General features: G+C 40.4%; 1 protein-coding gene across 3 annotated transcripts in view; it reads right to left on the reverse strand.

Moving 5' to 3' along the window:
• Window positions 1–27,813, reverse strand: part of PCDH15 (protocadherin related 15) — a 353,826-nt gene that overhangs the window by 150,997 nt on the left and 175,016 nt on the right. For all 3 annotated transcript variants that reach the window (XM_035537720.1, XM_035537702.1, XM_035537711.1), the window contains exons 13-16: window positions 20,645–20,838; window positions 15,027–15,159; window positions 9,213–9,292; window positions 3,351–3,444 (exon numbers count right to left, since the gene is read on the reverse strand). In XM_035537720.1, the coding sequence (XP_035393613.1) occupies window positions 3,351–3,444; window positions 9,213–9,292; window positions 15,027–15,159; window positions 20,645–20,838 (501 nt within the window). The remainder of the gene's footprint in view (window positions 1–3,350; window positions 3,445–9,212; window positions 9,293–15,026; window positions 15,160–20,644; window positions 20,839–27,813) is intronic.

The following is a 27,813-nucleotide window of genomic DNA, read 5'->3' on the forward strand; positions in this document are numbered from 1 at the left end:
GTTAAACAAGGTGAGGGATTTTTACTGCCTCATTTGTGATAATGACCTGGCAAAAAGCAAACCCAGCCAAATCCTTACCCTTCTGTTTTGTGTACTGTCACCAGAATATTCGTATGCAGGAGAATTTACGTCAGCTTGCCACGTGAGCCATACTGCATGACAATTTTTAGAACAGATGTGCATCACCACCAGCAGAAAGAGTATCATAACAAAAGGAAATGGGTACAGCTAGGTGAGAGAAAGTCTTGAAGACCCCAAACCAAGCAGCAGAAAAGGAAACACACACAAGCGAGATAGTGTGACCACGTTACACTGTGCGAACAATTAACAGACATGTGCAGATATGAAACTAGTTAAAAAAAATATGAGGAAGGAAATCGGATAGAGAGATCTTTTTCAGTGTTATTATTGTAACAACAACATAACTATCCATCAAGAATATTCAGTACCAAAGAGCCAAGTGAGCTGCTGGTGTTTTGCTCATCCTTCTGCTTGTCAGGTGATTGTTGTACTAGTTCAGAACTTCTACGCTTACTGAGAAATGATGAGCTTTATCCTTGTGCTGATAAACCATTAATAGATTTCTCTGGGTTCTAATTATTTGATTTCCTTGGGGGACTTCTCTTGGTATTTTCTCTTAAATAGAAAAAAAAACACTAAAAAAAATATTGAAATTTTCATATTGTTACAACTGCTTTTCAGAATGCTACTGTTTGTATTCCCACACCCATAGGAGCTCTAGCCCTGCCTTCACTGGACTAGACGATGCATGAATAATAAAAGGAGAGTTCGTTCCTTGAACGCCATGGCCACTACTCACTTCAGTCTCACCAGGCTTAAGTAGCAATGACTTTGCTGCAACACATAGCCAACCCCGCATCAGCACAGTTCAGAGAGAACAGTAATAAAGCCTTCCAGTTCATTTTACAGAATCTTGTAACAGTTTGGGTTGGAAGGGACCTCAAAGACCACCTGGTTCCAGCCCCCAGCCATGGGCAGGGACACCACCCGCTAGATCAGGTTTCCCAGGGCCTCATTCAGCCTGGTCCTGAACACTTCCAGGGATGGGGCCTCCACAGCTTCTCTGGGCAGCCTGTTCAGTGCCTCATCTCCCTGAGTGAAGAATTTCCTCCTGACCTCTAATCTAAATCTCCCCTCTATCAGCTTAAAACCATTCCCCCTTGTCCTGTCATTATCTGCCTAAGCAAAAAGTTGCTCTCCATCTTTTTTATGAGCCTAATCTTTTTTTTTTTATATATTTCTGGTGGTTTTTACATGGTTGAGCCTCAAAAGCCGTATCTCGCCTTACATACACCTATTTTATGTTAAGCAGCAAGCCATGATTAACTGCAGTTCTGTTAAAAATACCAACTGTTCTTTTCTGAGTGTTAAGACAGGTCAGATGTCCAGTTAAGTTCCAAGACAGAGGTAATTAATCTCTAGATGAAAGGAGAAGGAAAATATTTTCAGTAGCCTTTCTATGCCCTAGATAGTATTTCAGCAGTGTAGCACAGTGAAAAACCAAAAGCAAATCTTTTATTTAAATACTGAGATTTCACAACTGGAAGTTTGAGTTGAAAGCAAGTGATCTCACAGCTATGAAGAATGGAGAATAGTTCAGAAGTAATAAAAATACAAATATTAAGAAAAATTACTGAAGAGAGCTGTAGCCAGATTTTTAATGGAAAAAGGGCAGGTTCTGTTACAGTAATTCCATAGTGCCATGGAAGTGTGTAAAGGATCTAAAACTTTACAAATACTTAGAGGAAAAAAATCTGAATAAATATTGAGCAAGAAGGCAAGTGCCTTCTTGCTGAAGAAGCTAAAATGGGGAGAAAAAGCATACCACAGACATCATGCACAATATTTTCTTTCTGCAGCAGTAAAGACTGGGTGAGTAAGGGTCCAAAACACAAAGCTTTCATGATATGTCCTTAAACTGCCGTTCTTAAAGCTGAACACTGGCTTCTGAAGTAGCCCAGATAACGTGGATATATTATTTTACATCTGTCCTTACAAAGAGTAATTTTAAGGTCAGATAATTAGAAACTTCTCCTCCATTTATGCTATTATTCCGTGGCATGGAGTCCAGAGCAGAATGGGTGCACTCCCATTTATCTTGCACACCCTAACTACAGTACATTCCCTCTGTTGGGACTGCTGCAGGCTTTTAGAAAATGCGATTCCATTGCCTCTGCTTGATAAAGAAATACTTTTAAAAATCCCTGTTTGTTTGATTTTAATATGGAAACTGAAAATCACAATTTTATTGTGCTAGATAACTGTGAGCAACTGTGTATTCATTTGACTGTGGCAGGTCACTAAGTGCATGATCAGTGCAAAAATAGAAGACAGTAGGTGAACTTCAAAATAAGGAAGTTCTGTGGTATTTTTGTTTGTTTTAAAGAGAATTAACACAGCCATTTTTCCAGATTTTCCAGAAAGCTTAAAAAATCTGAAGCTGGTGTAGTGGGTTTACATGGCAAGGTTTTGGTAGCAGGGGGCCATAGGGATGGCTTCTGTGAGAAGAATCTAGAAGCTGCCCCATGTTTGGTAAGGGCCCCACTGCTGACCAGAGCTGAGACAATAAGTGATGTTGTTTTGCGCCTCTGTGAGAGCATATTTAAGACAGGGAAAAAAACCGCTGTGCCACACAGCAGCTGGGAGAGTGAGAGGAGTGAGGAACAGCCTTGCAGGCGCCAAGGTCAGAGAAGAAGGAGGGGGAGAGGTGCTCCAGGCGCTGGAACAGAAGTCCCCTGCGGCCTGTGGTGAGGACCATGGTGAAGCAGGCTGTCCCCCTACCATATCTCAACCCTTGAGCCCTTTTCATCATATTTTCTCCCCGTTCCTCTTTGAGGAGGGGGAGTGAGAGAGCGGTTGTGGTGGAGCTCAGCCGCCCACCCGAGTAAAACCACCACAGCTGGGCAGTACTTTCATTTGTAAATTCTGAAAAAACGGTCAATGCAGATAAAGTACAAATCTACAGGATAGCTGCCCACATAACTCATCTTCAGAAAGGGTAGGAAGGAAGACTGGATGTTTAATAGCAAGTAGAAGAAACAGTAAGGGGATGCACATATCTGAATAGCGCTAAACTTTGATTGCATTGGTTCTTGTTACAGATTAACAAAAATGCAGAAGTAGCAGCCAAATCATTTTCTTTCAGGACCAACGGACATAGCAATACACAGCAGTTTGCTACACGAACACTCTTAGATAAAGGAAAATTGTTGCAGATTAGATATATATTTGCTCAAGATCCATATAAAAGATATACAATTGGACCATTTCAAAGTACCCAGCTACATGTCGTAACAGCCCATTTTCTTAAACTTTCAGAGGAAACTCACCCCATCTGGTCTGCCATCCGAGGCTGTAACAATCAGAATATAGCGATCAGTGCTTTCTCTGTCCAACGGCTTTCCTAAGGCTAGCAGTCCAGAACTAGTGATAAAACAAAAACACGAAATGTTATCACAACAGGTTTAAAATTTCCATGAGCATTTTTGTTCCACTACTTTGCATTACACGAATATTTCCCTTCGAGCAAGTTAATAAGCTTTTAGGCTTTGTTATTACTGAAAGCATGTTTTCTATAGGTACGAACTAATAAAAATGATAAGCCAGTTTCTAATACTTTCCACTTCAGTACACGTATAATTCAGGATTAAAATAACAATTTAGTGCTATACAGGATTATACAAAAGACAGTCCTACACAGGACTCTCATTTGTTAGAAAGCTGCTGGACTATAATAAATGAGAAGAGAGAATCACAAGCAGTCTATTATCACAGAGGAGTCCTGATGGCCCTGGTAGGATTACAGCACTAAACTTTGGGAATACGACGTGGATGGTCTTCAGTACGAACCTCCTTAGAGTTTTACAGGGAAATACTCCTTACTTGCACATTGCATTACTGCAGTAAAAGTGCTACAATGAGCTAGTGGCCTTTCAGTACAAGCACAGATACACTATGTTCCATAATAATAATAATAAAAAATTAACATAGACATTAATGTTGTAGAGACGAACATGTAACAAATGTAACCAACAAATAACCATGATATTGTGACAATTGATGTTCATATAAGAAGAGAAAGTGAATGAAAAGCTATTTGGAAGCCACGTGCACAAAGAATAAAATAAACAGAGTGAATTAAAGTACTGTTTTGTTAGTGTTGCAAATTCCTGCAAATTCAGACAAATAAAACAACTTGGATTTCATCTCTAGGATTCTCTGATTTCCTCATGCAGAAGTCTGAAAGCCACCTGGAGGTGTGCTGTAGCAAGACATGAACAAGATTGTTGTGTTGTGGACACATAATGATGCTAGGGAACATTAGAAACATAGATAGGCCTGCAAGCTAACCTCAGCTCAACTTAACTGGCACAACTGATCCTTCTGTGACCAGTGCTCAATGCTTGTCATTGCCTAGTTTTGGGCCTCACCAGAACGTTGCCAATTGGGTGAACTGACATCTCTGTTGCTACCCAATTCACAGTCTGTTTGACAAATATGTACCAACACACAGGGATCCAGGATGGTATTTGTCCTTGTGTTGCAGGGATAAGTAGCTTCTCCCATGGAACTCCAGCAAACGTGTCATGGGCAGCACGACACATTTGCAGAACAGTGTAACATGTGGTTTTGCTGTGCCAAACCACAGGGGCTGAGATGTTGGTATGCAGTGACTTTCCTCATTATTAATGTGTGTACCAGACGCAAGCATTTGTTGGCCTTAAGTGCAAGTTTTACTGGTTGAGTTTGGTTAATGTTCATAACCTAACAATCTAAGCAGATACTTACTCAAAAAAAAAGTTTTATTAAACCAACAAAATAAAGCCAAACCCAAACCAAACAGAAAAGATGAAGGTAACCTATAACCTATGAATGAAAAAAGATTAAGATAACCTATGTTGTTTTTTTTCCATTTTAGACCATAAATTTCTGCAAAGTTTCTGCTGTGACTTCTTACTCTCAGAGAAGACTTCAAACTGGTTCCACACCAACTTTTTCCAACATTGTTTTCAGCAAAGACAGCACTTACAGACAAGCTGTTATTGCAAGCATTTTTTTTTTTCTTCAAATAAGTACTGCAGGAACAGGGGAAACAGTCAGTGGGAGCAGAACCATTCCCCAGGGTTAACAGGTTGGCAGGTAAAACACTATCCAAGCCCAGGAATCAAACAAAAGAAAATTCAGGGGATGCTACACTGGATCCCACTCATTGCTATACAATTAAAATGTTATGTAGCTTCCTCAAAAAAAAATAAAATATCCAACTTAATTGTACCTAAATTACTTTCTGAAGGTTGGCGGAAGCCAACAGGAAACATGAATATTGTGTGTAATCTTGTAACCTAGTACATATGAAGCTGCCACTGCCTGTCCCAAGCCAAGCACATTGTGCCAAGCAGCAGCAGCAGAGGCCTCAGGACCTGCCATGCTTCTTTGCATGCCCTTGCCTTGGCCTGCCTGAGGTTGGTTTTCGCTTTAAACAGCAATTAACTTACAAAAAGGGAACTGCTACCGATGTCGTTAGCTTTTGCTTCATTTTTTACAGCTGTGTGGTGAAACGCCTATTTTGTGGAGATGGAACTACCTAGGGAGTGGTACAGACACGGCCTCTGGAGCAGTACAAGCACAGGCGCTGGACAACATGAGCAGCCCTGGGCTACAAACAGCTCACCTGTGGCCAACTACTGATGAACAACCTCAGGAGTTGCACAAAATCAGTGAAGGGTCACAATTGGAAGAAAAAAAAAAAAAAGAAGGACAAAGAGAACAATAAACAAATATCCAAATATGTAAAACACGCCTCATATGCTAAGTTCATATGTAAGCCAGACTTCCTAACAGATGGGAGGAAAAAAAGAAGTGCAGTATAGAGCATGTTAACAAACATAAAAATTACCCCAAAATGAGTCCTAGAGAAAGGAGGAAAAAACCACCGGGATCATCCATCCTCTTCCCTCCCAGGGCAGGCCTTCAGATGCTGAACACTCAGCACAGGCCTTGCTCCAGAAGGAAACTATTGCCCTGAGGACCCAGAGGGGCAGTGGCAGGGTACACGTAACACCAGAGAAACGGACGGATTCTAGAAAAAGTCTGCATATGCATTTATGTATGTTTTTATATATAATTATAGGAATATATGTACTTATGTAGCTATAAATCATCAAACACATATAATGTATATTATACATGTGTATTATATATCTGACTATATATGGTTAAAATTACATTTAATATATTTCATATTTATATATGTACATATTTATACATATGTATATATGCAATCTTAGCTGCTTGCCTTAGCATCATAATAATTGGGCTACTAGTAATTGCTTGATTAGACTATGAAGACCTTAATTAGAGTAACAGTAAATTCTTGGCTTTGCATTCACAGAGTGCTCCTCCTACACATAAGGTAATGAGAGTAAAAAACTGATGGGATTTCCAGCAATCTATCCTGTAATTTCTCTGTGACAAATTAGTAACACCACATATCTCATCTTGTTTCCATAGTCTAATGTAGTGTTTTCTGCTAGGGTATATTCAGCTGGGCTTAATTAATTATTGTTGTATCACTAAATACCATTTAAGTTTTAACCTAAACTTTTCATCATTTATAAATAGCAGAAGTTGTAGTAGTAGTGACGCTACTAAGGGAATTGTTAACTTCCTTTGTGGGCCATAGGAACATTGAATGTATTATTAACGCTACACCTATCTCTGTGTTTTAACAATCCTCTTATTTCCAAGTGTTACGCAAATCCATTAGCTATCATAACAAATCTATCACATTTCAGCATTTCATCAAAAACACTGTCATAAAATATGAACAGAAGAAATTTTTAGGAAAGTAACAGTGAATAAAACATGAATCACTAATATGGTAAAATAATAATTTACAAAAAATCAAAGGTGAACCAAGAATAAAATATTGACAGCAAATACTGCTTTACTAACACACCTGTAACTAAGGTCAATTTATATAATTCATACAAACTCCTGTGTGGTAATCAAAGATTTGGATGACTTGCATTCATTTATTATCCCAGCTTTATATTACCATTTCCTCTGGTACGGAACATAAGGCACCGAATTACAACAGATTGTACTAACGTTGCACTACCAAAGAAAAAAAAGAACTAAGCCATCTCACATTCCTCCAACTGAGTTCTAGATAAAAGAGATCTAGTAAATAGATGCAAACCTATCAATATTCACTAGCCATGCTGCCAGTTAGGGAACTATACAGCAATTACCTGAAATGTTAATGACACAAAAAAATAATCCAGATGAGAAAAAAGAAGAGGAGATAGCTATGTTCATGGTCTCCGCTTTGGCCTTGAAGTATCTAAAAATGCATCACATTTTATGTAAAATAAATTCCTGCAGGAATCACAGTAACTATGCTTTGTTTAATGGTAATCCTACTTTAATATCCCATCCAGATATTTCAGCGTCTAGAAAAACAACATGTGAATGGCTGAAGAAAGCTTTGAACAAACATTTTGCAGGAAAAGACATGCAAGGATAACAGAAAGGAGGAAAACACTTCAAAGAGCTCTCTCTTTTTCTAATCAAGAAGCAACAGATTAAAAAGATGAACAAACCGCTGACTGAGTTTGTGCCGAAACCCTTAATGTGCTCTGATGTTCAGACACGTATGGGGGGTGTATGAGGCTGGAGGCTTGAGGGGGTCAGGCCTCAGGGCCTGACATATGCAACACTGCCCATGGACACACACAAATGTGCTGTGTCTGCAGCCTTCAGAGAGTGCATCGGTGTCTTATTGCTGCTCTCAGACTGAATTCACAGCTGTGAATTCACATGCCACCTTCACCATCTTTGCTTCTGGCTATTCCCACACTGCTTACACCCAAAGCTAGACAACACAGGAGCTGCCTAGAGCCCGATATCTAGAGTACCCTCAAAGCAACGGGCTTGGCAGGCCACCCAAAGATAGCCAGAACTTGTGTTTTTAGGTCACACTGCTACAGAGAACTATCAGCATTTTGATGGTGCAAAGCAAACAGTGCTGTGGTAAGCACAAACTATACAAAACAGCTCCTCACTGAGCAACCACCTCTTGGAGCATCTCTCATGCAGCCAGGTGCACTCCTCTTCAATCAACTTCTGAAGGTCACAGCGTATGACCAATCAAGTTTCTCTGTGTTAAGCAGAGGATGACCAGGGCATTGCTACTGCAGAAACACAGCCGGCACTCCCTCTGTGCAGATGAACAAGGTACACCTTCCCTGGCCTGCACTGAAAACTCCAGCCGTAAGCAATAAATAAAACCAGCAGCCCAACATCATTTCCTGCTCTTACCACCTTGGTGAAACAGCCTTCTCTCAAAGATGTTCATTTTCTTGTCTGACAAGTCTTTATTATTACAGGGCCTATCAATATCCGTGGCTAACGGCATCAGCATCTTTTGGTGTCTTCAAGGCTTTTTTCACATTGTTTCACAAGTGATTTGATTCTCCACATATGGGAGATGCAGCAGTGAGTAACTTAGAGAATAAAATATTATTCAGAATATACGAACCTGAACAATCTCTCCCTCACACCAAATTAGGACAGTTTTTGCAATAATACCATAAGCAAGCAAGTCCCGGGTTAGTTTTGTCCCATCATCTACCACGGGACATCACCAGCCTCCCTTCTTCCTGCAAATAAAAACGATACTCTGGAGTGTAAATAGCAGCTGCTCGGGTAAAATAAAGGAGGAGGTAGGACACAGACCTACATGGTGCTTTTAGTTCACTAACATACCCTCTCTTCCTAACTCTAAGTTGGTATTCAATTTAAGGAAAAGTGGTTTTAAAACAATGATCAAAAGACTTTCCGCTACAGACTAAAATGCTTGAAGGCAGGAATCAAAAGCAAAAATTGTCCCCATCATTAGTCAAAAGCTGCCAAGTAGAAAGGTTTTTAATTAATCCCTGGTCACTCTTTTAAATAGATTATTTCCACCTCTGTGGGCTTTACCTACTAAAGTATTTAAAATAAATAAATAGTCCCCTGTGAAAAATTATAGAGTGCAGTAGCATTCACAGAGCTCTCATTAATATCAGAGAGCTAATCTAAGGAAAAGCCGAATACGTCTGATTACAAGTCTTTTCTTTTGCTCTCAGCCCACATACTCATGTGATTGAAAAGTTACAAGTTACATTTTCTAAGGGTTTTCTACTTACCTTTGAGAGAGATTAAAAACTTGTTGAGGATCTCCATTCTGAATGAGGTATCTTATAGGGTCACCCTCTCTATCAAAAGCCTTTAAGAAAAAAAAAAAAGAGGATAAAAAGAAGTTAGAAAGTTTTTATTCTTCCTTTCAATCTCTAACCTGCAAAATTAACCCGTGAGCTTCCATTAAAGTTATCTACAGGAAAGAAGCTAATCTCTCTATTTCTAAGGCAACATGGATAATTACAGATGAGCTACTTAAGATAAATCTACAGCACATCAAATTCTTATCCTACAGAGAAATGACAGTATCCTAAATACAGACTTTCATATCACTACTACACATGAACACACAGCAATGCATTATAAAAATGAGGCTTTATTCAGTTACTTTTTATTTTTGTGACAAAACAGGCTGATGAGACTGATCTTGTCATTTTCTTTGTTCTCATTTTTTATCCAGTTTCTTCTTTCTGTTAACTTACCAGAATCCAATCCCAAGCCTTTTCACTTATGCTCCACTAATCAGGGTAGTCCTATCAGTATTCACCCTCCACCATAATTTGCTTTTGGGCCGATGGAAATTAGGATGAGAATTTAGAAAAGAGCTATTAACAGCATCAAAGCTGTTATATTCCATCTACTAGATGGCAAAATAGCTTTGCAGAAGTTGAGTAAACTACTTCTGAAGATAAGCTTCAGCTAATCCATTTCCAAAAATGGCCATAAATATGCCATGTAATGGTTATAATTTTTGTCATGTTTACGTACACCTTTTTCCCCAAAAGACTATCAGGTGATTGTCAGAGAAAACACTGTTTACTGAACTGTCTCACAGTTACAAACATTCAGCAGTCAAAATCCAAAGTGATTAAGCATGTTATTGCAGAAAAAAACAATACATAAAAGTACTGCTATGAGAACTGCAAGAAGGTCAAACAAGTTCAAAGAAGCACAGATAGGAGACAAGTCAAAATGAAAAAAGAAGGTAAGGAGAGGAAGCATTTTTGTGTTTTCCATCTCTCAACAACCATCCTCCTTCTTATCTAATTTTCTGTAGGCATTTGTTGTAGACCACAGTCAAGGACTCTCTAGCTTTGGGCTAACCATCTGAAAATTAAAATCAGCCCTGACCCAACCTCCCACCCCAACATGAACAAAGAAGCATGAACTGCCAGTGCACAGGCAGGACAGTGAATCTAGTAAAATACCAACTTGTGTCAACCAAATAGAAGCATACAGAAACCACTGGCTAAATTAGATGAAGTGTAAAGAAAACACAAACAACTATATGGGGACAGTGTCAGAAACAGTTGATGAAAAACTGTAACAGGAAAAGAAAAGAATGCAAAGGATAGTAAGAAACATTTAAGTTAGAGGAAATCTGAGGAGCAGGGAACCCTGCCACAGAATAAAAGCAGGTCAAAGCACTAACACTCTGCATTTCAGCTGCAATCAAGCAGGTAACAAAACTGTGGCAACAAAGGGGTAAAACCTCAAATTAGAATAGGGGAAGAACAAGGCAGAGAGTATGTAGATGAATAAAGCTTCTTTAAATCATCTGCTGAAATTACAGGGTGATGAAATTCATCCTAGTGTATAAAAACATGGGCTGAAGTAATCTCAAAGCCATTAACAGCTTTTTTTTTTTTTTTTTTTGAAAACTCGCAGAGGACACACATGCTGAAGGACAAACACGAAGTACATCTTTCACAGAGGAAAGAGCCAGGAAATCACATGCTAGACAGGTAGAACTCAATTCCCATAAAACCACAAATAATCAAATTATTTGCAGGTACCTGAGATGACAATATGGAGATGGATAACAGCAAAGCTAATTTCTCAAGAACAAAATATGTCAAAGCAATCTAACTTTCTTCTACAGCCAGACAACAGGTCTTGTAAATAGGGTAAAAGCTGTGGATGTAATAATGCATCTGAGCCATACTGAGGCATTTCACACTGCTTTATGCGATGTTTTCACCAACAAGTTCAGTAAACATGGTTTCTACATGGAAGATGGGATTAAGCTAGAATTAACCTGATCATAAAACTAAGGTCAGATGGCACCGGGTAGCATTTAGTATGTATGGAGCTCTGTAAAGGCATGCACACTTGTTCCAATACCGATCAATCTTTCCATTAACAACATCAGTGACAGAACAGAGAACTAGTTTATAAAATCCACGGATGACACCGAGTGACAGGAGGTGCCAGCACGTTAGAGGGTGTGAGCAGAATTCAGGTGACCTTACACTGAAGAGATGAAGGACAGGATTTTACTCAGGAAAGACAAGGGAAAAACTGTTAGTCAAGAGTATGAAACTGCACAAATAGCAGATGCAAAAAACCCAACGAGGCAGCACCTCTGAGGACAACAGCAGAACCTGAATCACTGAAACCATGCTGCTGCTTCTGTCTTTAGCGATCCTTTCTGTACATTCCTAAAGCTGTATGCTCCTGATCTTACTTCCAGGGGATCCTGCCCGCACTTCACACGTAAGGGTCTCTCAGAGGGTTGTTCATGGTCTACGCTCATTCCTAGGAAGGCTGGAGTTGCTCAGAAAGCCATAAACAAAAGACTGGTTCTAGACCTACTTTTCTCTGTATGTCCAGAGGAAATGTACTTTTCAATTACTGTATTTTAAAAATCATGGGGAAAAGTTTATCATTGTTTTTAAAAAACCTCTGTTCTCTATAAAGCAAATTACAGCAAGTTGTTACGTACATAACAAAAAGATTAAAAACCCGCAAATCAGAAAAAAAGCAACCTATACCTACTGTTTCCAGATCAATTGCATACAGTGACTTCATACACAGCACACAAGGATTTCACATCACTTCCTTGCACCATCCCTAGGCCACAATAATGGTCCTATTTTTGGTTTGTAAAAAAAAAATTAGTTTTGCATATTTTGGAAGTTTAGTTTTATTTTTTTTTAGTTTTGGAAAAAAATTAGTTTTGCATATTTTAATTAATAATGGCTGGCAAAGCACAAAGCAATAAATGCCTCCCAGGCATGCAATAAACTCTGAGGTTTATTTACAAATTAATACAGTGTGTTAATATTGCATTATTTAATCTCAACTGCTGTTAATTAAAGCACCAATCACAACCAACTGGGTACATTATAAAATAAATAACAGTATAAGAAATAATTTTAACCTTCCTTCATCAGCATTAAAAACATTTAGCAGAAAAGGAGAAAATCTTTTTTTTCTTTTTAAGCACGTACTTTAAAGCCTTATATGCAAATCTAAAACATCAGCATTCACATTGTTAGTGACACTGATGTCTGTAGCTCTTTGGATCTGCTAGCTCAGGAATATTTATGTAACTTACTTGATATCTCCCTGCTTTTGTAATCTTCATGCTGTATGCAAACACTAAGAAAATAGTTCTAAAAGATGGTAATAAAACCAAAATTTGTTGACCCTAGCACACCAAACAAAACATACCTTAAGTCCAAGACACTCAGTATATCAATAAGACTACTCATGAAAGTAAAATTTATGTGACATTATATGTAAAATGTGTGGGAGCTGGTAATATTCCGTATTTTGAGGCACTAGCTTAAACTACTGTTCAAATTCCACAAACACACAAGATGACTGATAGATAACTTTGCCTGGAAAAGACAGCACAAGATTCCATAACCTTAAATACTCAGTTTATGAATGTTTAAAATGTCCTGGACAGTTTTACACAGGGAATTAAGAAGGAGAAAGACAGAAATATACTCCACACAATAAAAGTCCTTTAATACAGACAAGCATATTAATGCAGAATGAGGAAGCTGAACTAGCTCTATAAAGCCAACGCGTCTACATTTCCCATCCAGGACCATCAGCTCTACAAGAGAAACAGTCTTTCACTCATCCCAAAGAGAGAAAGCCACACATATTAGTCATCTAACAATTGAATACTTTATGTAAACAAAAATTGTATAACTGAACTCAAGTCATTCATACCACATCGGTAATTTAAGATAAATCTATACTGCAGTCATGATAATTAGAAGACAACATTTTCTGTGTGTTTTCAAAGCTCATAAAACTGCTTTAACTGCTGTATTTCACTCTTTCCCAAACACGGTAATTGGTCTTTTCTGGGCATTTTGGGCATGTAGCAAGAGAACAGCCACTGCTCTATCACAGAAATGCTCCCCAGCACCCTGGCAGGGGGCAGAGCAGCTGGCATGACCAGTTTGCATACCGGGCTTGGCCCTCTTACTTATATACTTAAAAAAGGATCATTTGAAAAGGAAAACATTATCTAGGTAAAAACGTTACGATTTTAGTGATACATTTATTCCAACAATGCAGTTTGCTTTCTAACCACATTTAAATCACACAAAATCCTGAAACACTAAAACCTGCCTAATAACATGTCTGCCTATGGGCATATATTCTAGTACCTGTCACGTAAACACAAGCATTTCTGTTTATCAGCGTGTTCCCGACTCCCATTTTTCTGCGGTGTTTTCAAAATCAAGCACCTCCCCACCAGTGAGGAAGGCTCCTGAGCAGCATGGATCTTCGCTTCTGAACTCACTGCAGGCATTAAAGATGTGCCAGCAGTTAATTTTCAGCACTGAGCTAAATGAGCCATCGTCCCCCAGTGCAGGTGACGATATCAGTTCAACCATCCATAATAATCTTAATCTTCCATCAGTTTTTCAGCAAGCTGACCTGCATCAGTGACTCAAGGTTTATTTATTTCAAACCCTTTGGCTTTAATCATTTGTTTTCCATGTATTTATTGCAAATGTGCAAAACACACAGAGACATACTCCTCAGCTGATATGAGCTGACCTAATGTTCATCAAACTTACGTTACCTTAAAGCAGATAAAGGCTACTGCTCTGTATGGCTTCTGTTAGCTCACGTATCTCCAGTCTTCCTTTGAGCAGCTTTATATGAAGTCTGAATAATGCTGCAGTGTTTACAGGAAAGACAGAGAAAGCCATGCTCAGGAGAGCATGCTGTACTGAGTTTATTGCTTTAGACTTGAGGCTGTAATTATTTCAGAATATTAACTTCCTGATCCCCAAAAACACATTGAAAGAATTGTAATTTATCTACCTATTTTGCACAGCTGGCTTTCAAGACAAATTGACAGAACGCAAAGCAGCAAAAAATTAGGGAACAGCAAATAAGTGAGGAGAAAGCTGACAATTAACTATGCAGCGCCACGTGGAGAAACAGCGTGGGTCTGCAAAGCATGTTACTCCAGCATTATTTATAAACAGCATTATTTATAAACAATACTGTATTAGTGTGTTTTCACTGTTTGCACCTGCAGAGCTATTTTGGGTGGTCATTCAGTTCAAGGACCTCTGCAGAACCAGGCAATGAAATCTGCTTTCTGTTAGCCTAGAACAGCAGTTGTTACATGCACTAAGGGGAGCAAGTTCTTCAAAAATGCCAGGCTGAAGAAGTCAGAGTACCAAAAATCTTTCTGAAATTCAATGGGAATGAAGTGCAGAGGTCTCTAAGTTCCTCTGATTTGCTGGCAAACTTATATAGAGAGATTTTAACATAAGAAAAATGTAGGCTTTTTAAGTTTTAAGCTATTCATGAAATCCTTTCATATACCTCAGTCCCATATGCAGCCCATAGTACCTTTTAACACATCCTACACAAACAAAGAACTTTCAGAAATCCAAATAATTTTCCTTCATGCTACATGTAAAGGGGTTATTTATTACAAATAAACATACTTCCTAGAAACTGTTCTGCCCGCAATATGCAAGGACTGGATTCTGCGTGGCCTGGATACAAACAGAAGGAAGGTGGTAAAGGCTTACAGGGAAGCATCGTACCTGCAGGTTTAACAAAACTGCTCCAATTCTCATGGCCTCACTGACTTCAAGGCTGTACATCAGCTGGGGAAAGCGGGGAGGGCTCTGGTTGTTGGGCGGGAGGACCTCGATGTAAACAGTAGTAATAGAGCTCCTGAAATGAGACAAAAAATGGAAGTCAAAATCAATAAATCAACAACCAGAAGGCAACCAACAGAGTCTGTTTTATTCACTGTGTGTTCTGTAAGCCTAATAATCTCCCTTTGCTCCTTTAAAAGCTTCAGGACGTACTTTCCATTCCACATCAAAAGTAAGCCAGGCTGCAATATTAACCGAAGAAAAGCTAAATAATGTCTTTAAAAAGAAGCCCAGGTGTTATTTTAAAAACAAAACTATAAAATACTGCAGCACATACCATGTAAAAAGAAGCCTCATAGTCCTCTGGTGACACTGTGTCCTCTAGAAGAGGGCGAGGCATTCTGTGGTGGTAGCTCCTCCTGCTATGCACAGCATCCACCCCTGGAGCATCCCTGCTGTTGTACAGTTTGCTACCTTTCTTTGGAAGAGGGGGAAGTGAAAACACTGCTGAAGATAACGCTGGGAGAAGACTGATGTACGCAACTCTAAAAGGCCGCATCAGTACGGTGGTTCACACGGACAAACCCAAGTTCGCCTCAGGAGGGTGAGCCACGGCAACACAGGAGGCTTCAAAAGCCACCTCGGTGACCTGGCAAAAACTCTGACTGCTCCGAGCCACTGATCCAAACATAACACAAAAAGCAAATTGAAAGCTCTTCTGGGAGTGCTTACACCCACTGTAGACCCCATGAAACCATTCTATAGACACGCTTGATATTCAACTGCTCTGAATTTAGAAAGGAAGCCAGAAATCCCCCAGAAGTTGAGAGGAAGATTTAGTGTTTGTCCTAAAGGGAACTTCCTCTTGCATCCTTGCTCAGCATTCTTATCTGCCTTCTCCCCTGAATGTTACCACAGCTCCACTTCCCAAGGCACTCCCCCAGGAAAGCAAGTGCTATGCTGCAGGTGTGACTTTGCATAAGCCATTAGACAGAGTGGGTAAATCCTGCAGCCCTAGAGCTTCAGAAAGAAACCATTCAGGACAAATGAAGGTGTTCCTAATTTTCAGGGGGGGAAAAAACCACACCAGGTGAACATGCAGCAAGCTCGAGGGCTCTGATAACGAACCACGAATGCCTCTGTGGGTGACTGCGCCGCAGCGGTCCCCAGGGGCACGTCCAGAGGCACAGCCTGGGTCCTGTGTGTGCCCTCGGCAGGCAGCTGTACGGGGAATGAACTCGTCCCACGGCTCAGCACCAGCTCAGAGCGAGCACCGAGCAGCGCTCTGCTGCTGCCTGTTTGCACAGCTGAGCCACAGGCTGCTCCTCTGGGTGTGCTGCCATGTCCACATCCAGCCCTCAGGTCCTCAACCCGCACTGTCGAGGAGCGGGAGCGATAGCACGGCTGGGTGGGCATCTAGCAGAGGGACAAGGTCAGCCCGCCACCTGTATCTTAACTATAGAGACAGGCTGCACTCTGATGAGCCTTCAAGCTCAAACTGGACCACCACCAGCCATGTCCACCGGTGCCCAAAACCCCTGCCTTTTGTTAGTTGGGCACAACCCCGAGCTTCTCAGGGACAGCGATGCAGCAGACGCAGCCCAGCAACAGCCAAGTCGCTCCGGAGCACGTGCCACATTCAGGTCCCTCTACAAGTGCAGGGGATGAGAAATCTCACTGCTTTGGACATAACAGCCAGGTCCTTATTTGATTTAATTACACTTTAAACAAGTACATGACTTCCACTGAAATGCATTAGGCAGTAACAGAGCTTTACCATCCACAATCCCACGCAGGATTTAAGAAGCTGAATTTGCAGATGTCTGTCTCATGGGATATAAACAAACCCAGCATATCCAGGGCAAGATGTACACTTGAAACTACAGCAGACTACTCAGTGTGTATTACTTCCTTATAAACAGTCACTTTCTAAAATTTCCTGCCTTCTTGTCTGCTTTAAAATACTCCATCATATCCCACTAATATTTCTGAATCTATGTTCCACACTTAAATTGTTGGAATAAAATAATACCATCACCAAATGATCGAAAACAGACACAATAAACGAGCAGACAAAATACCACTGGAGAACCCAGACTGTGTATTTTCTTGAGATAGCTCTTGACTGTGTTTGATACACACATCCAAATAGTTGAGTTTTAGTGTGCATTTTTCTTCCACCGCTGGATATTTAATAAAAAAATGTTGTTCTTTATCATTTTTTCCTGATCCTGCTACATTGCAATAATGCCCAAGATGATTCATTGTCTATCAGGCTCTTTAAAAAAATGCTTTCTGTTCACAACAGTAAACAAATTTTCTTCAAATCTTTAAGATAAGATCACAAAAGTAAAATACTAGCAGACTGCAAACAAAAAGCACTACAGTATTAAATGGCTTTTTTTCATTTTCAATCAATTTTTGATTAGTGCTCTGCAACGTTACCCATTCCCTTTCTGTGTTATATGAAGCCTTTTTAAGCAGTTCACAAAATCTACATTGTTATGGGAAAGGAAAGGAGACAGCGCTGAGCCTTTCAACAACTGCAGTGGATGTTTTAACACTGCAAGAACAGGGGAAACATGCTGAAAACAGAACAGAGCTCAGAAGTGAAAAATGCTCACACAGATGCACAATACAGCTTTTATGCTACTCCAGCTAAATGGTAATACAAAGAAAGCACAGCCAACAAGTCACTGAGATTGTGTCACTGAATCTGCTTTAGCTTCTGCATGCATTCTACATACAATTGCATTGTATACTGTATAATGAATATATCTGTATATGTGGACCGACTGATCTTTGGCCACACCATCTCTGCATATGCAAGGCAAAGAGAAATTGCCCTTTTCCACTGGACATTTCAATAATCTCATGATCAAATAGTTCTAGACTGTACTCGATCTGGCGGATCACTGTTATCACTAACTGAAGATTCCACTGAATTCCAAAGATTTTGAGGAAGATGGTGAAAAGGCTAAGGTCTGAACAAAAGTTGTTTGATTTTACAAATGCTTTTCCTGGTTTCTCAACAATAGATACCAGTAATTACTATATGCTTAACTATAACTTTAGTTTCAAAAAGCTAAACTGCATCTTTAAACTTTTACACTTTGAATATATTTACACTGCTTAAGTGTACTTAAATATACTTCAAATTGAATTAGTGACACCTGCTATAGACGGAAATTTTAATAATACTACACATAATACCTTGTTTTATGCACAGTTACCTGCCAAGAATTTAATGTGTCATGCAAGAGCTACACAGAATTCATTTCAATTTAAATTTGTGCTCACGGAGGCCACAGAACTACTGCTCTTGAGCCAGCTTTCACTGTTTGGCTTTGCTTTGTGCAGAAGCAAAGGGATAGTTGAAACGACTAGAGTTAACCTGGAATGTCCTGCAGCAAAATGCAGATTTGGGGAAAAAAAACAAAAAAGTTTGATATTAAATCAAAATCCTCATTTTATTTATTTATTTATCTTACAGGGCACCCATCTTCCTGTCTGCAGAAACATAAAAGGTGCCTAGACCTAGCCCATTCCTAGAGGTCGCAGTTGCCAGTCACTGCCTCCACCGCGCAGCAGCAGGGCACCTAACACAACGTGATGGCTTTGCAGATGAAGCTGCAACAATTTCCTACAACCCCAGCCCCGAGATTCTAAGCACATCACAGCCAGAAGGAAGGAACTAAAATTTAAAAGATGCAAAAGGACAGCTTTAAAGACCTCTGAGCTCACGCGCTCTTCCTGGCTCTTCTTTGTGTAAAATCAGAGGAGGCTGCCTCGAGCCCTCCAGCTCACGTCTGGTTTTCCAGCCTTACAGAAATACAACAGCAGGAAGGAAGCAAAATCATTTTATCCAAATGTACCTTACCAAACAATAGTTCTCTGCATAGTTTCTTCTTTCATGCCACCTTCACACTTGGGAAATCTCCAGTGCTTCCCCCCATGATTTTTTAACCTTCACAGATACAGAGAAAAGAGCCCTGGGCCCTGCAAACACCTGAGCAGCCCTGGGGCTGTGCATGGCAGCTATAGGAGTGCTGCTTGGGTGGAGTGGTCTGTGGAACACCCTCTAAAAGCTATGGAACAAATTGTGTGTTGTAATTCCCTAAAATGAGAGACAAGCAGAAGCAGTATTAAATGAGAGGTTTTCCACTTTTGAAGATTATTACATTAAAGACATTTTAAGAGGATGAAGCACAGCCTCACAACATATATCATCAGAAGTATGTATTTTAGGACAACAAAAAAAATTCCCCAACAAAAAGGGAGCTGATAGCAATCAGCATTGTATTATAGCAGCAGCTACCACTGCTGGCTGGGCATGCTGCTGCCTTCTGAAGCGGCATTATTGACTTTGGTCTGCCACTTTAGTACTGTTAGTACCACACAACCACAACTGCATAATCATCCACAATCTTCTCTTCAGCACTGCTAACAGCCCACTATCAGCTACCCTAAGAGATGGCATATCAAGAAAGCAAGCAACAGAGAGAAAGGAAGAGAAAAATTCAGTCAGAAAACCGTGCTACCAGCTGTTAGTGTTATGAACAGTCAGAATACTTCAGTGATTGGAAACGTAATTGTAAAGTATCTGCAGAACAGAATGAGATGCTTTCTTGAATAATATTGACAGAAGCAACAGGTCCTGAAGAAAAAACGATACACAAAAGTGAACTTTTATGTTGACTTTCCTTTTTACATCCCTCATTTGAGGAGGAGAAAAGTCTGTGGGAGATTAAAATGCTGGAGACTACAGTTCCTCTCTATCACTCTGGACAACAAGGTTTACACATTATTGATACACCACACCAGACAGAGAACCAGAGCCACTTTTATGCACCTCCCTGCACCCTCGTGAAATGACACCACCCGTGCACTATCACCACCTGCAAAATACAAACTCAAAAGAAGCAGGTAAGTGGGACTTGATACCTTTGGCTTTTGGAACACGAGAGCATCCTATTGTGCCCACAGTAAACCTGCAGACTGCTTTCATCTGTCGGTTGGTGGAGAACAGAAATAATTCTGCCAGTTAGAATTAAGGTCTCAGCAGGGGTACCGCTCACCATGGGCACAGCTTGCCAGGTATGTCCACAGTACGTTAAGTCTGGGTGCCCTTACACACCCTATGCCTGGACAGGTCTCCAGTTCAGCAACCAGACTGTTCCTGATACTTCTTTCTGCATGGCATCTCACTTCTTTCTTCCTTACATCCCTTCACTTCAATTTCTTATAACAAATGTGCATGCACAACTACAGCATAACATTTGAACTTTATTAAAAAAAACAACAACAACAAAAAAAAAACATTACTAGCAAATGAAATAATGAAACCTGTGTACTACATGAAGAATACAAGTAAGGAACAAAAAGTGAAAGCATTAAACTGATTTCTAATATGACACTTGTCCAAAATGAGACCCTTAGACACCAAACAGAACACATTGAATCTTATTCCAGTTCCAAGTTACAGACATAAGGGTGTGCTCACACTAATTACGCACTGCTAAGCACTGATTAAAAATTAGTTTCATTATAAGATGAATTACCTTCTCTGCGCAGGAGGAGCACTATCAGATGCTTTGACAGTGAGAGCATAGGATCGCCCCACTGACAGTACAACTCCTGGAGCAATGGTGATAAGGCCTGTTCGGTCATTGATGATGAAGTCTCCCTGATCCCCAGCCAAAATTTCATACACTATCTGTCCATTGGGTCCCTCGTCCGCATCTACAGCAGTGAGCTGCAATTCAAAACCAGAATGTCAGCATGCACGATTCAGTGTTGTATTTTAATAGCTTGGTTTTTTTTTTTTTTTTTTTTTTTTTTTTTTTAATAAGGCAACTTGTTAGGGATAGAAGAAGCAAAGACGAGAGAAAACTTGAACACCCGTAACATATGCTGTGATTTCTAATTACAGTACAAGAAGGATATAGTTTAAGTAAAGGATAATAGGTGGAAGAACATCATGGAGCACAGAAAAACTGGCTACCTAAGATTGCAAGAAAGTTATTTTAAGATATGAATTAAGAAAACGAATTGAGACCAAGTTTACTTTCTGTAGAGTGGAATTCATAACACTTCTTTATAAAGGGGGGGGGGAGGGGTTACTTATTGTGTTGAAAATCTAACAAGAGGATTGCATTTTATTACTGAAACTTCCCATCCCTCTCTACACTCTTCAAGGTGGCAGCCCTGTTACTGCCAGGAAGTCTAATATCCAGGTTTTGCATTATGAGCCCCCACTGGGTGGAACTGCAGAACAATGTTAATGTTACTCCTGGGTGCACGCACCACAGAGGGAGCCAAGCAGAAGGGAAATGGCATTTGTTCCATATGGACACAACCAGGCACCTCACACAGATGCAAGGCCCCTCTCCCAGGGCACCACCAATCTGAAAGGCTCTGCTTATAAGGGGCTACCTCAGAGCTGGGTGACAAATGCAATTTAGCATGTACTTCCACTTTGTTGCCTTGACACCATCTCTCTACTGGGCCTGTACTTACTCTCACATGAAGCATTTCTGCTATAGAATTGTACAATTTTGACTCTCAAGATGAGAAAATTCTAAGGCCCAATGTTTTAGACACAAAATATAAAGATGAGCATGCATTTATTAGCAGTGGAATGAGGAGGTTTGTATCTTGCCCTTGGGAAATGCAACAGGTTTATCCCACTTCCATAGCACGCAACGTGAAAAACATTTACACACACACAGAGCCAGAAAAAAACATCTCTGTATTCCTATTTGTTTGCTTCTAGACAAGTGTCAAGTACCAACAACTCTTACTACCATGCCACAAAGCAAATATATCTAGCAATCAGATTTCAAATTAGACCTCTGCCCTGAGGTAGTCAGAAATATGCATCCACACCTCAGTCATGCCAGTTGACAGCCCCATCTCTAAGCTTAGCCCTTTCACCTCCTCTCCTCTTCCTTTCCTAAGGAGTAAATACAATTTATTTTATGTACGACATAATCACACAGCAAACTGCACACATTGCCCATCAGTTGAGTCTTATTACACAGCTTAACATTGCAACTTAATTAGCGTCTTCAGAAAACAAAAGGGAGCACCAGCTTTCTGTTCAATTTAGGGTTGAATCTCCAAAGTCAATGCCAAACTGTGCCAGAACTTCTGGACTTTCTAAGGTGAGCATCTGCTTCCCATAGGCATCAGCTTGTTGACAGACAGGCTGGTTTCCCAGGTGGCTCTTCATTACCCTGGAAAGCGCAGGGGATGACATAAAGCCACACGACCAGTTCTTGGACCCTGAAGGAGGCCATAGAAGGTGGTGGCAGCACTGCCCTTGCACCCAGCTGGCCCAGCTACCAACAGCAGCGAGTGGAAATGACAGGGAATGACAGCCCAGCAGGCTCCTTCTGCTCCCAGCTGCAGCCAGGCAGCTCGAGGTGGGAAATGGCAAGAGGCACCAGCAGGTATGGTGGCAGGGCCCTCCTGGGACGTACAAAACAGTAAGAAACCTCAGCCTCAGAAATGATTCCCTGAAGAGAGGCTCCTGAAGAGAAAATGAAAAAACAGGCATGCAGCTTCTTGAAGGGTTTCTGCTGGCCTGTCTGCTTTGGCTTTCTTGACATGAATGCTCATGCCAGTGGGCAGACTTGCACAAGGACTGCAGGTCCAGGATTTAAGGGTAACACACAATGACATGAAACTTTAGCGATGACCATGAAGCTAATGTCAGGATCAACAGACGTTAACTCAGCCAGGGGCAGCCAACACAGCAGGCTAAATGTCTGTCTGTCAGACACCCTTTTCTCATCCTCGTGGCACTCTCAAAGCTGACAGGAGTGCAGACAGGTAGAGAAACTCATTCAAGTCTCTACCACATTGGGATATAATGTAATCTGTTAATCAATATAGCATCACACTCAAGCTTCAGCAGGTCGCAGCCTTTCAGAGCACTATCTAAAACTTTCAAAACACCTTTGCCCAAGATAGCAAAGAACTCAGAGCAGGAACTAAACTCTGCAGCTAAAGTAAGCAGGGAAACAAAGAATTAAACCCAAAGCTCTAACATTCAAGTTAATAACACCTGCATATAACACTAAACACCACAGGGAGAATGTGGAAAACTTCAGGGATCTAACTGCTTTAAAGAATAATTTTGATTCTCTATTCAGATATGCTCAGTGACATATAAAATTTTATATGCAAAGTCAAAAACTTGCTCAGAAATAAGAACTACGCCCAAAATAGCTTGAAAAGATTAATGGGTATGCTGAAAGACAAGTGATTTAGGTGTATTAGCAAAAGTAGGGTTTACCTTCTTTATTAGCAGTGCAAACTATTACTGCTGTTGGGGACTGAGTTACTATATAGAGGACCAGCCATTTCTAACCTGGAACAGGTTATACACAGTATTCATCAACTGAAAACTACGTTAAGTTCCTTTTCTGCTGAAGCAATCACTGTTGTACTTCTTTCACACACAGCACAATGGTCCAAAGCTAAATTCCAAGGAACAGAAATATTTAACTTTAAGCTGATTTTGATTTCTTTGCCAAGGATGCTTCCTTCCAACAATTCGACTATCATTGTTGCACCAGAACTAGCACATCTTAATTCACTGAGGCATGCCATAATACATTGAACACAATATAAATAGTTGAAATATTTCAAAAATCATGAGATTCCTCTCAGAATTAATATCCACATGGTATCTTTGCAGAACATCTCGTTTTCTATTTTCTTTCGAAATTCTGAAGAAGAAATCCTATGAAGACTGCACTTTTGTCACGTGCCATACATTCCATCCATACGATGTCTCGACATATAAAAACGGTGACTTACAATGGTCAGACTGAATCAGCACACCAAAGCTGAGCATATAAAACACACTTTCTGTGCCATCGTGGTTTAGAACTTAAACCCCCCTCTTTAAACTGTTTTCCTTAATCACTCATTCTAGAGTTTCTATACATATCTGCATGCATTCATTAACCTTGCAAAAAGTAGCTTTCAAACTAAGTGACAGAGCTAAGAAGTGTTGTAATAACCTTCTCCACTTCAAGAGTAACATGCACAAAAAGACAAATAAAGGCTTTATCCAAAATACAGGTCCTAAGCTTTAATCACAGGATTTGGAACATGGCCAGTTTCTACTGTGACGACATGAAAAAGGAAATTAATAGACTACACAAATACATAAATTAATAAGGTTAATTAAACTTACAAATACTGAGTGCTTGAAAAGATAAGTGATTTGAATAACGTTTTAGGGGCAAAAACATGAATAAAAATAGAATTAAAGTTTTACAGCTGCCATAATATATAATTCTATAAATTCATCTCCAGCTGTCCAAGACCGATACAGCTTCATAGTTAACAAGATTTTAGAAACACATCTAAAATATATGTGAAAAAAGTACAAAACATGATTTTACTTTCCTAGGAAACTTTTTGCAACCAGCAGTATCAGTGTCATTACGTTAACATGTAACGCACTGAAAGTTTTGCAAAATGGGTGCATATTCTACTGCAGCAAGAAGTGATTTTCTTGGGTGGAAGAGCAGATACATAGCAACTGCTATCATCAGCCCTAAAGTTTATAAAAACATATGCCTGGTCACCACATAAACTCTGTTCAGACTTACTTTACACATGGAGGAAAATGGGCTTCAACTGCTGACCTGCAACCTTTCTGCAGTAACACTTTCAGTGAACTTGCCCTGAACAGACAGAGTGACTACTAACCTTTCCAGCAGCCCTACATTTTTCATGAATTAAATGTTCAGCGAGGTTAATCTGACCTGTGCTGACCTCAAGTGAATCCTGCAGAAAGTGTGCATCATGCCACTTTGCCTCTCAACAACTGTCCTTGAAGTAACTGTTCCAGTCAAGCAAGTGCAAGGTTCCAGAGTCACATTTGTACACATATATGTTGTAAAAAGGTGGCAAAGTACAGATGCAATCTGGAGCAGCACAGTAGTGAAAAATACTGGGCTACCAGAACTTAGATGGTAGCTACATACAGTCCTCATTTTTCTTGGGCTTGGGAATACAACTCAGCCATTAGTTTAACTAGGAAAAGTAGTAATCAGTATGTTGGGGGTAAATGGGATGTGCAGATATATGTCAACTTGGGCAAACAAAATATAACACTAACACAGAGAAGGTCAAAGTTCTTTTTCAATATTGTTCCTTCGGAAATTTCATTAAATCTCTATGCATTACTTGGACACGATCCACCAGCACCCTGGCAGCCCACAGGGCCGACCATGCCTGGGGTGCCTCAGGCCCGGCGCTGCTGGCCGGCCAAGGGAAGGGATCGTCCCGCTCTGCTCGGCCTGCTGCGGCCTCGCCTCGAGCACTGCGTGCGGGTTGGGGTGCCGCAGTACCGGAGGGGCATAAAGCTGCTAGAGAGCCCCCAGAGGAGGCTGTGAGGATGGTGAAGGGTCCCGAGGGCAAGGTGTGTGAGGAGCAGCTGAGGGCCCTTGGTCTGCTCAGCCCAGAGCAGAGGAGATGAGGGGAGGCCTCATGGAGGCCTGCAGCTCCCTCACGGGGAGCAGAGGGGCAGGCGCTGAGCTCTGCTCTCTGGGGACAGCGACAGGACCCGAGGGAACGGCACGGAGCTGGGACAGGGGAGGGTCAGGCTGGGTGTTAGGGAAAGGTTCTGCACCCAGAGGTGGTCGGGCACTGGGACAGGCTGCCCAGGGACTGGGCACACGGCACCGAGCCTGTCAGAGCTCAAGAAGCACTTGGACAATGCTCTCAGACATAGGGGTTGGGTTTTGGGTGGTCCCGTGTGGCACCAGGACCCGGACTGGATCCTTGTGGGTCCCTGCCAACTTGGGATAGTCTGTGATTCTATCATTACACTTACACTCCAGTTTATCCGTGCATTTACCAAGAAATGCAAACATAACCCAGTTTTATTTTCTCTTTCTGTAAATAACGTTTACTTTGTAGCTCAAAATTAATATGCTCATGGACTGAAGGCAAAAGGTTGCAAATAACCACATAAATAAAACCTTAATTGTGATTCAGAGACAACTTGTATAAAGATCTCTAAATTGTTCTGGGGGTTAACAGCAAGATGCATGTTTAAGAGCTGAAAACTATGAGCATCTGCCAAGCTGCAAATACCCAAACACATCTCTAATACATAATTTAGTATGTGTCTCTATGCAAGGATGGCTTGAGTCACATTTGCATACGTGCATGGAATGAAAAGCAACTATTTAAAAGAGAGAAAATGATCTAGCACTGCGAAGTCACATTTAAGGTAAGAGCAGAACAGTCCCAGAGGAGCTATTTATTTAATAGCTCTAAATAAAATTTGTCCCCATGTATAACTGCAACTATTGTTACTGTTCAAGACTAATTCTACTGTGAGCAAAAGATAAGTGACAGAAAATTTACTGCCTGCAGCTTTGCCATGTTTTATCTTTTTGCTTTCACTTTTGACCTTCAGCACAATGGACATTTATGCTGAGATGTGTGAAGTTAAGTGCCCTGTTTAACCAACACCTGGGGCACTTCCTCTAAATTACTGTACATAGGTGGTATTAGAACTGTTTTGACTCTCACAAGGTGAACTGGTAATGTACTAATCCACTGCAGAGAGTATTATCCATTTCCAGTCATAGTTATTTAAGTGTTCTTGTGAGAGTGCCCTTGAAAGCCCTATGAATGTGGAACATACCTCTGCAACATAAAATCAGATAGAAATTAAGATACAGAAAAATTAAAATTGGTTATTTTGGTTCCATAAATTTAAATCAGGGAAAACCAGCATATACTTCTTAAGGGCAGTTCAGGATTTTTTCTGTTGTTTACAGTACGTACAAAATATCCAGTGTAGTTTTCATAGGCCAAGGAAGTCTTCCACCCTCAGGCAAATTTACGCAAAGATCTAGGTAGCTTATTCTTTTTGCTGTCTTCTGTCCCTTCTCAGCTCTCTCAGTTTCTTGCTTAATAGTCACTCTGCCCTGCATAGTTTATACTGTATACAGAAATGAGACATGCCTAAAGAAAAACCCTAACAGAGTGAATTGAAATGACTTATGTTATTGCATTATGGCTGCATACGCCACTTATCAATAAGTAAGTGGCTTAAATGTCTGAATCACCAGGAGCACAAAGCTCTAACAGAAAAATGGAAAACAGGATAGAAAAACTGTAACAGTATACAAAGCTGGAATTAAGTATTTCAATAGGTTTAATATTAATCAATCTTTCTAGTGATAACAATTATTTACCACACATTTAACTGTTTTAAATGACAGATTTCTCAAACAGCTATTGTGCTTCTCTCAATAGGGAGCACAATAAAGTACCTATAAAAGCAGAGGAAAAAAATCAGGTAAGAAATTCTCAAGCTGAAACGGATAGAATATACAGGAACTTAACCGAGAAGACATTCTCCTCAACCAAGGACTTGAACAGTTTTGCAAGTATTCAGAGCAGAGAACTTACATTAAAACTTCCCAAACTCTGTTGTCAACACGCCAATGGTCAAGGAGCACAGATTTCATGCTCTGCTTCATAACTAACTTCCGGAAATGGACAGAGGTCACTCCTACTAAGGGGACAAGCTCCTCTGCTGGGACACACTCCAACTTTTGACAAACACAAAACCTGCACCTCAGCCTTGTAACTGGAACACAAAAGGCAAATTACCCACCCCACCACCATGCTCCCAGATGAAACCGGTGCAACTCAGTGACACAGAACGTCTCTGATTCTATTC

The sequence above is a fragment of the Cygnus atratus genome, chromosome 7 (assembly GCF_013377495.2).
Source record: "Cygnus atratus isolate AKBS03 ecotype Queensland, Australia chromosome 7, CAtr_DNAZoo_HiC_assembly, whole genome shotgun sequence".
NCBI classification, from domain to species: Eukaryota; Metazoa; Chordata; class Aves; order Anseriformes; family Anatidae; genus Cygnus; species Cygnus atratus.